Here is a 12,668-nt window from a genome sequence, read left to right as displayed (position 1 = left end):
AATCATAATGATGGTATTTGTTAAACGCTTACAAGGTGCAAAGCACTGTTCTAAGTGCTGGAGGGATACAAGGTGATCATGTGGTCCCACATGGGGCTTGCAGTCTTAATCCCCATTTTACAGATGAGGTAACTGAGGCACAGAGAAGTGAAGTGACTTGCCCAAAGTCACACAGCTGGTAAGTGGCAGAGTTGGGATTAAAACCCATGACCTGACTTACAAGCCCGGGCTCTTTCCACTGAGCCACATTGCTTTGCTGCTTGTATCTACCCCCGTGCCTAGAGTAATGCTTGGCATATAGTAAGTGCTTAACAGCAACCATTATTATTGTCATTATTAATAATAGTAATAATAACCACCATTGATTGATTTGCAGTGGACACAGGTGCTCAATAAATTCTAGTGATTGCTATTGATTGAGGGTATGGGCCTGAATTTCCTTCACTTGCCTGCTGTGTGACCATGAGCAAATCACTTAATTTTTCTGTGACTGTTTCCTCATCTATAAAATGGGGAGCTTCAGTCAATCAGTTGTATTTATTGAGTGTTTACTCTGTTCAGGACACTGTACTAAGTGCTTGGCAGAGTATAATATAACAGTTGGCAAACACATTCCCCACCCACAGTGAACTCACAGTTTAAAGGGGAAGATAAACATTAATATAAATAAGTAAGTAAGTAAATAAATAAATAAATAAATAGATATGTACATTAAGTGCCGTGGGGATGAGTGGAGGGGCCTGAATAGAGGGAGCGAATCAGTGGTGATGCAGAAGGGAGTGAGAGAAGAGGAAATGAGGGCTTAGTAGGGAAGCCCTCTTGGAAGGCCTTCAATAAAGCTTTAACGGTGCAGCGAATCTGTCGGATAAGGGGAGGGAGGATGTTCCAGGCCAGAGGCAGGATGTGGGCAAGTGGCTGGCAGCGAGATAGATGAGATCGAGGTACAATGGAGTAGGTTGGCATTGGAGGATCAAAGTGTGCGGGTTGGATTGAAGTAGGAGAGTAGTGAGGTGAGGTAGGAGAGGAGAAGATGATTGAGTGCTTTAAAGCCAATGGTGAGGAGTTCCTGTTTGATATGGAGGTAGATGGGCAACCACTGGAGATGCTAGAGGAGTGGGGAAGTATGGGCTGAAGGTTTTTGTAGAAATATGATCTGGGCAGCAGAGGGAAGAATGGACTGGAGTGGAGAGAGACAGGAAGCAGGGAAATCACCATGGAGGCGAGTGATCTAGGTTGGGTAGGATGAATGCTTGGATTAACATGGTAGCATTTTGGATAGAGAGGAAAGGGCAGATTTTAGGGAGGTTGTGAAGGTTGAACTAACAAGATGGGCCTGGGAGTCAGAGGCCCGGCTTCTAAGCAGCATGGCTCAGTGGAAAGAGCACAGGCTTGGGAGTCAGAGGTTATGGGTTCAAATCCCGGTTCAGCTGCTTGCCAGCTGTGTGACTTTGGGCAAGTCACTTAGCTTCTCTGTGCCTCAGTTACCTCACCTGTAAAATGGGGATGAAGACTGTGAGCCCCACGTGGGACAACCTGATCACCTTGTATCCTCCTCAGCGCTTAGAACAGTGCTTTGCACATAGTAAGTGCTTAACAAATGTCATAATTAATTGATCCTAGCTCTGCCACTTTGCTGTGTGACCTTGGGCAAATCACTTGAATTCTCTGTGTCTCAGTTTTTACATTTGTAAAAATGGCAATTAAATCCTACTCTCTCCTGCCTACATTGTGAGCCCCATTGTGGGACAGGGACTGTGTCCAAGTGGATAACCTTGTAGATACCCCAGTGTTTCCAACAGTGCTTGGCATATGGTAAGTGTTTAACAAATTCCATAATTAGTATTATTTCCCTCATACTTAGACTGTGAGCCCCACAAGGGTTGAGGATGCTGACCTGATTATGGTGTCTCTACCCCAGTGCTGAGCCCATAGTAAGTGCTTACACAATAACACAATTATTATTATTATTGCACTTTCTCTCTCTCTCTCTCTCTCTGCCTCTGTCTCTCTCTCAAAGCCCCCCTTCGCCCTGTGGCTTTCAGATTCTTTTCCTGCCCACATTAAAATCTGAATGCTATTTATTAAGTACTTACTAAGTGCCAGGCACCATTCGAAGCCCTGGGATAAATACAGGCTCATTGGGTTGGATACAGTCCATGTCCCATGAGGTACTTAACAGTCGTAGAATCCCCATTTTACAGATGAGGTGACTGAGGCACAGAGAAGATAAGTGACTAGCTCAAGGCCACACAGCAGGTTTAGGAGGAGGAGCTGGGATTAGAACCCATGTGCTTCTGGCTCCCAGGCCTATACTGCTTTCCTTTAAAGTGTAAGCTCGTTGTGGGCAGGGAATGTGTCCTTTTATTGTTGTGTTATACTCTCCCAAGTGCTTTGTACAGTGCTTTGCACACAGTAACTGCTCAATAAATAGAATTGAATGAATGATTGAGTGAATGAATGCTTCCACTAGGCCATGATGCTTCTTAACTCCAGGTGTTTTTGTGTCACCTCTGGCATTTTAATATGGAACCAACCGCAGTTACTTTAAAAAAAAAATGAGTGGGGGAGGATGAAAAGAGTTGCAAATAATTCTTATTCGGTTGCTAGGGAAATCAACTTTTATAAAAATGACTCACCCCAGAAGAAACCTGGGAGGAACTGGGAGATTGCACCAGGAGCAGAATTCCTGTCACTGAAAAAGATCAATTGTCCCTGCTGGGGGAAGTGTCAGGGTCCGAACTTTAATACTAGGCTTTAGCCTGAGCTGGGAAAAGAGGTAAACAGAAGGGCAGACAGGAAGTTTGGATCTTCGACCACATGGAAAGAAGAAAATCAGCCCAGGTTATAAACAGAGAAGCTTTTGGTGAAGCCATATGGTTGATTACATGGAGAAAACTCAGAGGATCTTTCTGGAATTTTAAAAATGTTTAACCCTCTTTAGGATTAAGTCCGGGGGGTGGGAGTGGAGGGAAGAAGATGATATTTCCAACTACATTGTATTTTATATTTGTTTTCTCATGCTGGTGTTTAGTTTCAAGTGTGGGTGAAGAGTTGCCCCAGGTAGTGCTCCAAAAATACCTAAGGACCCATCTGAAAGTCTCCAAAGTAATACTTTCAAGGAGAATGCTTAGTACAGTGCCCTGCACATAAGTGCTCAATAAATGCATTTATTGATCGATCAAAAGCAGGGGGATCAGCCCAGGTAAAGCCAGGCCCCCGCTTCCCAGCTCTCCTTCAGACCTTTTTCCTTTCCATTTTCTTCCTGCTGCCCTGCAGCAAGGATCTCCGGGATTTTCTTTCAATCCTCAACAACCCCCAGAGGGAAGGTTAGATCTCTGGCAGGAGGCTGATGTCGAGGGGAGGAGGAGGTCACAGCCAGGAGAGCTCTCCCTCCCAACCGTTATGGTAGAGAAGCAGCGTGGCTTAGTGAAAAGAGCATAATGATGGTATTTGCTAAACGCTTACTGTGTGTCAAGCCCTGTTGTAAGCACTGGGGTAGATACAGGGTAAACAAGTTGGACACAGTCCCTGTCCCACATGGGGCTCGCAGTCTTAATCCCCATTTTCAGAGGCGGTAACTGAGGCACACCCCTCTCAGGATTGCACCCGGAGATTTCCCAGCACTCTACCAGTCTTGACTATGGGAAGGAGAGTCAAGCAGAGGCCTACCCATTCCATCCCTAGCTTGGGCAGTGGCTAGTGAGTGTTCATTCATTCATTCATTCAATAGTATTTATTGAGTGCTTACTATGTGCAGAGCACTGTACTAAGCGCTTGGAATGAACAAGTCGGCAACAGATAGAGACAGTCCCTGCCGTTTGACGGGCTTACAGTCTAATCGGGGGAGATGGACAGACAAGAACAATGGCAATAAATAGAGTCAAGGGGAAGAACATCTCATAAAAACAATGGCAACTAAATAGAATCAAGGCGATGTACATTTCATTAACAAAATAAATAGGGTAATGGAAATATATACAGCTGAGCGGATGAGTACAGTGCTGAGGGGATGGGAAGGGAGGGGGGAGGAGCAGAGGGAAAGGGGGAAAAGAGGGTTTAGCTGCAGAGAGGTGAAGGGGGGGTGATAGGCAATCTGCCACAAGTCAAAATTCATCCGTGCTGGGCAGCATTGGCATAGGAGACAGTCGAGGGCAGAGACGCAGGTTTATTGCGCGGAAGGAGGCAGTGGTGAACCACTTCCATATCTTTACCAAGAAAACTCTGTAGATCCACTTCCAAAATGAATGCAGATGGAGGTGGGGCATTCTGGGAGAGAGATGTTCATGGCGTCGCTATGGGGTCGGAAATGACTCGGCATAGGACAAGACAACTGTGCCACAGAGAAGTCAAGCGACGTGCCCAAGGTCACACAGCAGACAAGTGGCAGAGCTAGGTTTAGGATTCATAGCCTTCTGACTCCCAGGCCCGTGCTCTATCCACTAGACCAAGCTGCTTCTTGAATGAGCCTGGGAGCCGGATGACGTGGGTTCTAATCCCGGCTCTGCCGCTAAGGTGCCAGAGAGTCGGGGCCTGGTGCGTGGGTCTTCTCCACTTTCATCCTTTCTGAACACCAAAACGTTTTAGTCACCCTAGTCTGGGCAAGTTGGCCAATAACTTTAAGGTCCTTGAGGGCAGGGATCATTGTGTCCACTACCTTTACTGTACTGTGCTGTCCCAGGTGCTTAGTACAATTCTCTGTACCCAGTAATTGCTCAGTATATACACTGGTTGATGTGAGCTCCTCTAGATTGTAAACTCATTGTGGGCAGGGAATATGACTGTTGTATTATACTCTCCCAAGTGCTTAGGTCAGTGCTTTGCATCAGTGCTTTGCACAAAATAAGCACTCAGTAAATACAGTTGAATGAATAAATGATAGTAGTGGTGGTGGGGATAGAGCCTTAGCTCCGAAACTTAAGGCCTGAGAATCTGTGCGCAGCAGTAATCCCAACCCCAACACTTATCCGTTGTGTGACCTTAGGCTAGTCACTTCACTTCTCTGGGCCTGTTACCTCATCTGTAAAATGCGGATTGAGACTGTTAGCCCCATGTGTGACAGGGACTGTGTCCAATCCGATTTGCTTGTATCCACCCCGGCGCTCAGTACAGTGCCTGTCACATAGTAAATACCTAACAAATGCCACAATTATTATTATTATTATTTGTGGTGATAGTAGTTTTCAAAGCTCTCCCATCCTCACCAGTCCGTTCCCACTGGGAGGGCAGTGGTGTGGTGTCCAGCACTTAGAACAGTGCTTGGCATATAGTAAGCGCTAAACCAATACCATAATTATTATTAATATGAACGGGTTTTTTTACACGGAAGACTCTTTTATGGCCACAGTCTCAGGCCAGAGTTGGGCCCCAGTGTCAAAACCCAGCCGGCAATTGCTTTGATAGAGATCACGGCTGGTCCCTGGTCCCCGCTCTCAATGTTCATCTGTTTTTGAGGATTCCTACTGGACCTGGCCATCTCGTAAAATGCACAAATGGTTCCTCACCCCAATGGCCTAGTCTAAGCAGGCTCCTTGCAGAGCCAAAACCAGAACCAAGGAGTCCTGAGAACGAGAGCTCTGTTCTTTACCCCCGGGCCAGCAGTTTCGAACTTGCCTATGCCTACAGTCAGTTCACTAGGCACCCACCTCAAAAGTCTCCAGGATTTTGCTGGCAGTGAGAAATCAGATTAGGCTTTGGTGATCAGGATGATCATAACAAAAATAAGTATTATCATTTTGGTATTTATTAAGCACATACTGCATGTCAAGCATTGTTCGAAGTGTGTCAAGCGTTGTTCAAAGCGCTGGAGTAGATGTAAATTATTCAGTTTAGATACAGTCCACATCCTACATGGGGCTCAAAGCCTAAGTTGGAGGGAGAACAGGTATTGAATCCCCATTTTACAGTTGAGGAAACAGGCACATCCCAGCGACTTGCCCAAGATCCCACAGCAGGCAACTAGTGGAACCCAGGTCCTAGTGGTTTTTCCACTAGGGCAAGGTGCTTTCTTTGATCTTTCCATTTTCATGGATTTAATACACCATCCACCTGAGTCAATGTACTTGAGCAAAGACTGTAAGCTCATTGTGGTCAGGGCATGTGTCTGCTTATTGTTGTAATGTACCCTCCCAAGTGCTTAGTAAAGTGCTCTGCACTCAGTAAGTACTCAGTAAATACAATTGAATGACTGACCGACAAGTCCATCTCTGTCTTCTTTGAACCTCAGAGAACAGAATTGAGGTTAGCTCGCTGTGAGTAAACAGGGTCTCATCAAATTTATTTCAACTCATGCCCTATCAGCAGGAAGTCTATGTAGAACCAGCCCAACTCACAAAACTCCATTTCAAAGTCCTGTACTGCCGTGGAATTCAAAATCCTCACTGGGAAGTCCCACCAGGTGACCCTTGGATTTGCACCCCTAATTCTCCCCTCCTTCTCGACCCCACGGCACTTATGTCCAGATCTGTAATTTATTCATTTATATTATTGTTTGTCTTCCCCTCTAGAGTGTAAGCCCCTCATGATTAGAGAACGTGTCTTCCAGCTGAGAAGCAATCAATCATATTTATTGAGCATTTTCGTGCCTACCAATGTCAAGAAGCAGCTAGGCCTGGTGGATAGAGCCCAGGCCTGTGAGTCAGAAGGCCTGGTTTCTAATCCTGGCTCCGTCACTTGTCTGCTGTGTGTCCTCGGGTAGGTCACTTAACTTCTTTGGACCTTAGTTCACTAAGTTGTAAAATGGGGATTAAGACTGTGAGCCTCTATGTGGGGCAGGTGCTGTGTCCAACCTGATTAGCTGGTATCTACCCCAGTGCATCTCCTGCCACATAGTAAGTGTTTAACAAATGCCATTAAAAGAAAATCTTAAAAACCCTCTGTTACATTGTACTCTCCCAAGTGCTTAGCACAATATTCCACACATAGTGTGTGCTAAATAAAGATGATTGGTTTGATGGCCTGATTGATTGTTACAGCCCAGCACATGAGCACACGACAGGGTTTCTTCAGAATCAAGTACAGATTCATCCTCCACATTCATCAGAACTTTGTCTCCAAAGGAGCTGGCTCAGTGGAGGATCCCTTTATCCACCGATGGGGAAATGAACCAAGTTCTCTGAAGGTGGGAAACGTGACTTCCCACTCTGTTATATCGTACTGTCCCAACCGCTCAGTACACAGTGCTCTGCATGCAGTAAGCCCTCAGTAGATACCACTGATCGATAGATCATTTGGTTGTGTAAAACTACACAACTCACAAGGGCCGTGTTTCTCCTTAGGCTTTGACTTTGTCAGGACGTTGAAGGAGAATGAGAGAACTACTACAGACCCTAGGATGGGTGGAGGCTGGCTTCATAATGGTGGCATTTGTTAAGTAATAATAATAATTATGGTAACTGTTAAGTGCTTACTATGTTCCGGGCACTGTTCTAAGCGCAGGGGTAGATTCAAGATAATTGGGTTGGACACAGTCTCTGTCCCACATAGGGCTCACAATCTTCACCCCCATTTTACAGAGGAGGGAACTGAGGCACAGAGAATTTAAATGACTTGCCCCAGGTCACACAACAGACAAATGGCAGAGCCAGGATTAGAACCCGTGACCTTCTGACTCCCAGGCCCGTGCTCTAGCCACTAGGCCATGCTACAAGATAAATCAGGTTGGACGCAGTCCCTGTCCCTGTGGGGCTCACAGTCTAAGTAGGAAGGACAACAGGTATTGAACCCCCATTTGCAGATGAAGAAGCTGAGGCACAGGGAAATGAAGTGACTTGCCTAAGATCACACAGCAGGCTAGTGGCAGAGCCAAACCCAGATCCTTTACTTTATCCACTAGGCCACACTGTTTCTCATCCTGGGGAGGAGGTTGGTCTCCCATAAACTTCACCGGAATGATTGACTGATGTGTCCGTAGGCAATCAGTCAGTCATTAGATGGTATTTCGTGGCTCAGTGGAAAGAGCATGGGCTTGGGAGTCAGAGGTCATGGGTTCGAATACCAGTTCCGCCGCTTGTCAGCTGTGTGACTGTGGGCAAGTCACTTAACTTCTCTGTGCCTCAGTGACCTCATCTGTAAAATGAGGATTAAGACCATGAGTCTCATGTGGGACAACCTGATTACCCTGTGTCTATCCCAGCGCTTAGAACAGTGCTCTGCACATAGTAAGCGCTTAGCAAATACCAACATTATTATTATTTATAGAGTGCTTACTGTGTGCGCAGAACACTGGACTCAGTGCCTGGGAAAATACAATACAGTTGGTAGAAACAGTCCTTGCTCCTAAGTGGCATGCAGTCCGTAGTCCATATATATCTTTGGGCATTCAAGTTCCTTTAAGCAACCTTTGTAAATTGGTTAAATGCCATTTTCTTTTTAGATTATTTGATTTGTGGTTTTTAAATAGCTGCAGTTTGCTATTTTTGTTGACCTAGCATAGGAAAAAAAAAAACCCATTTTACAGGGTTGCAGATTTTTTGTCATCACTGGAAAACACCTATGAGCGTAGAAGACAACTTCAACTTCTAGTACTATAAAGGAAACCCAGTAGATTAATATGAGTTTGGGTGGGATGCAGGGGTCTTAATTCCTTTCTCTGTTCATCTGTACATGGCTGAAAATTCATATTTAGTTTTATAAACCTCTCCCTCTCTTTTTTTTTTGGTAGGGCCAGAGCAGCCAATCCCCCTGCCTCACCTCTCCCCTGAAAAAAAAAAAACCCAAACCTCCCAAACTATAGTTTTTTGTTTGATTTTTTTCTTATACTTAGTTATGCCTAGCAGATTACTTATCTAAAGTTCTACTTATCAGAGTGTGTTATAACATTTTGAACTGGAAGACATAAATAGTTCTACCAATTACAACTGTACAAAATCTTTTTAATGATAGGACCAACTAGTGAAAATGGAAAAAAAAAAACTTAGCAGGGGTTCAGTGTGACTGTTTTTGAGGCAATGTCTCGCAATATCTTTGTGACAAATACTAACTTGACACATCCTCTAAATTCAGGAAGAAGAGTATCCACCATGGGACGACTTCAGCGATGCCGACCAGCTTAGAGTAGGCAACGATGGTATCTTCATGTTGGCATTTTTCAGTAAGTTCTTTTCTCCACTGAAAATCTTCAGTTCAATTTTTCTTTGCATCCCCCTCTGTGATATGTGGAAGGACTGTACTATGGCAAAACATTTCATTTCTCCAGAGTTAGACACAGCAAATCCTGTCATTTCGGCTCTCGCCCATGTTTCCATTCCGAGAATTCCTTGGAATCCCTCAGAATTCCTCACAGCCCTCCTTCCTGTCGGCTTTAAAGCACTCAATCATGCTACCTCACTGCACTGGTGTCCCATTAACAGCCCAGCCCTCATGCCCTGCTCCTCTAGCGCCAACTTACTCACCGTGCCCCGATCCTGTCTGTCTCACCTCCCACCCGTTTCCCATGTCTTCCCTCTGGCCTGGAACTCCCTCCCCCTTCATATTTTTCAGACCACCACTCTCCCCACCTTCTAAAACTTATTAAAGTCGCATCTCCTCCAAGAGGCCTCCCCTAATTAATCTCTCTTTCCCTCAACTCCCTCTCCCTCCTGCAGCATTCAGCACTTGGATCCCTACCCGTTAGGCATTTAATCTTTGCTTCCCTTCAACGCCCCCAGCACTTAGATACATATCTTTAAGTTATATGTGTTATAAGTGATGTCATGTTCGTTCTCCCCCCATACTATAATCTCTCTGTGGGCATGGAAAGTGTCTGCTAACTCTCTTGTACTGTACTTTCCCAGGTGTTCAGTACAGTGCTGTGCACTATTAAATACTCGGCAAAAAGCATTGATCATTTGATTGATTTAGCATTTCCAGCCAATCTCTTTTTAAGTGGGAATTCCATTCCTGAAGAACCCTGCCCTCAAGGACAATTCATGATGGAGCTTTCTGTAAAGACATTCCATTGTCTTCTGTCCGGGCACATCCGCCATGCATCCCCAGCAGCATCCTTTCCCCACATACTTGGGAAAATCCCTACCCTGAGGGAATTCGACCACTAATTATTGGTTTTATTCAGTGCAAATGGGTTTGCATGGAAATGTCAGAAATAAGTGAAGTACAAGCTTACTTTAAGCACTAGTCAGATAAAGCTTGAAATCTTTTTCATCTTCTGTAATCCTATATTTCATCTACTGTGATATTTGCCGTGCAGTGTTTCATTTGGTTTTGAACCATCTGCCTGCCCATCAGCTCTCATTTCATGTTGAAGCAATTGCCAACAACACATTTTTTGGCAGCCTGGGGATTTGCAGGGTTACACCTGCCATGACTGTAAGCTCATCGTGGTCAGGGAACGTCTATTTCCTCTCACAAGTCCTTAGAACAGTGCACTGCACATGTTTGTGTTCAGTGAATACTTCTGATTGATTGTAGGGGGACCGCCTGAATGCTGATGTTAGCTAGAGTTTACAGAAGTATTTCTCTATAGTGTCAGTTTGCTTTTTTTGTGGTATTTGTTAAGCGCTTACTATGTACCACTTTACTAATTGCTGGGGAAGATACAAGATAATGGGGTTGGACACAGTCCATGTCCCACATGGGGCTCACAGTCTTAATCCCCATTTTACATATGGGGTAACTGAGTCACTGAGAAGATAAGCCCCTTGCTTAATGCTGAAGACAAGTGGCAGAATTGGGATTAGAACCCAGGTTATCTGACTCCCAGATTTATGCTCTTTCCACTGGGTCAAGCTGCTTCTCATTTGACATTTCTCATTTGCAATATTCTGTCTTAAATACCTTAAAAACTGGAGTGCAGTTTCAAAACTCCTTGGTCTTTCTGTCAGATCACATTGGTCTATTAACCCAAACCTACCTTCAGATTTCATGTGTCTTTCTCTAAGAAACTCTGACTTGAAAATACCATCTCTACTCACAAGCCTAGGTGAGATTCTGTGGCTTAGTGTGGAAGCAGCGTGGCTTAGTGTCAAGAGTCCGGGCTTGGGAGTCAGAGGTCGTGGGTTCTCATCCCACCTCCACCACTTGTCTGCTGTGTGACCTTGGGCAACTCACCTAACTTCTCTGTGCCTCAGTTCCCTCATCTGTAAAATGGGGATTAAGACTGTGAGCCCCATGTGGGGCAACCTGGTTACCTTGTATCTACCCCAGTGCTTAGAACAGTGCTTGGCACTTAGTAAGTGCTTAATAAATACCGTAGTAATAATAATCTGTTAAAATCTTAAATTTCATAAGAATGAATGAATCAGTCAATCAGTGGTATTTATTGAGCTCTCACTAGGCACTGTATTCAGAATGTAGGAGACTACAATACAACAGAGCTGGAAGACATGTTACCTGCACACAAGGAGATTTTTCATCTCCTAATCTTTTGTATTTAAATGTTGTATTTGTAAATGAGAAAGTAATTTATAAAGATAACTGCTGATTTTTGCTGGTCCTCAGCTATTACTCAGCTCCTCTAAGGCCAAATCGGTCCTTGTGCCTTTCCTTTTGTTGCTAATTTTCTGACACATAGCAGATTACCTTTCAGATTTTCCTATTCTCTGCTGAAAGTCACTACAAAAATAACTAGAATTTGAGCCCCTTGTGGCATAGAGACCGTGCCATCCTATATCTACCTCAGGGCTTGGTACAGTGTTTGGAACAGAATAAGTAAGCACTTAAAAAATCACCACAGATATCATTATGGTGTTTTCATTGTTTCGGGCCCGAGTAAGATGCAGACATTTCCTGGATTTGAGATTCTCTATTCTTGTGACCTCTCCCTGTGCTTTCCCACACAGTCATTAGAGAAGCAGCATGGCTCAGTGGAAAGAGCACGGGCTTTGGAGTCAGAGGTCATGGGTTCGAATCCTGGCTCGGCCACTTGTCAGCTGTGTGACTTTGGGCAAGTCACTTAACTTCTTGGTGCCTCAGTTACCTCATCTGTAAAATGGGGATTAAGACTGTGAGCCCCACGTGGGACAACCCGATTCCCCTGTGTCTACCCCAGTGCTTAGAACAGTGCTCGGCACATAGTAAGCGCTTAACAAGTACCAACATTATTATTATTATTATTATTATTAGTCATTCTTTCGTCATTCTCCAGGCGTGAAAATAAAGCTAGAGCCCTACCCATCCCTGCCGGACACTACAATTCCACAAAAGACATGAAATTCTTCAAAGACATGAAAAAACAAAAAATTCTTGGGACGTCAGCCGCTTCTGGCTCTATTTGTGATCTCCAGCTGCCATCTGGTGGCAAAGTCTAAATGATAGTTTAAACCACGTTTTCCAGGCCATCTGGTGGCCGTTTCTATGCTTATCTTTCCCCCGCTGAAATTGCAAAATGTTGAAGTCTATCAAAGACTCTTTCCAACTAGATTGGCACGATTTACGTTGAAAATGGGGAAATTAGGACACCATGCTACCGCCGTCTCCGTCTCTTTCATTTACCGTGAAAGTCACAGAAGGGATGAGGGGCAGGGGGACAGGTGTGAGATTAAACCCAGAGCATTCCGAGCCGTATCCATGGACCCCAGATTAAGCAGTAGATCATGCTGCAGACAGAAGATGTAAATCCACATATTTAATTTGAGCTCTAGAAACTGGGGGTCAGTATGAGGGTATCTGATTCAGTTGATCTTGTGTACTCAATCCACCAGTTATTTTTACCCACAAATTATTTACATTAGAGT

At 44.6% G+C, this 12,668-nt stretch overlaps 1 protein-coding gene across 1 annotated transcript in view; it reads left to right on the top strand.

Annotated features, from left to right (window-relative positions):
• Positions 1-12,668, top strand: part of NDFIP2 (Nedd4 family interacting protein 2) — a 99,601-nt gene that overhangs the window by 62,706 nt on the left and 24,227 nt on the right. Inside the window, exon 4 of the mRNA XM_029073692.2 lies at positions 9,001-9,088. Within this exon, the coding sequence (XP_028929525.1) occupies positions 9,001-9,088 (88 nt within the window). The remainder of the gene's footprint in view (positions 1-9,000; positions 9,089-12,668) is intronic.

This window comes from Ornithorhynchus anatinus, chromosome 10 (assembly GCF_004115215.2).
Source record: "Ornithorhynchus anatinus isolate Pmale09 chromosome 10, mOrnAna1.pri.v4, whole genome shotgun sequence".
NCBI classification, from domain to species: domain Eukaryota; kingdom Metazoa; phylum Chordata; class Mammalia; order Monotremata; family Ornithorhynchidae; genus Ornithorhynchus; species Ornithorhynchus anatinus.
This window is presented reverse-complemented; position numbering and strand designations above follow the sequence as displayed.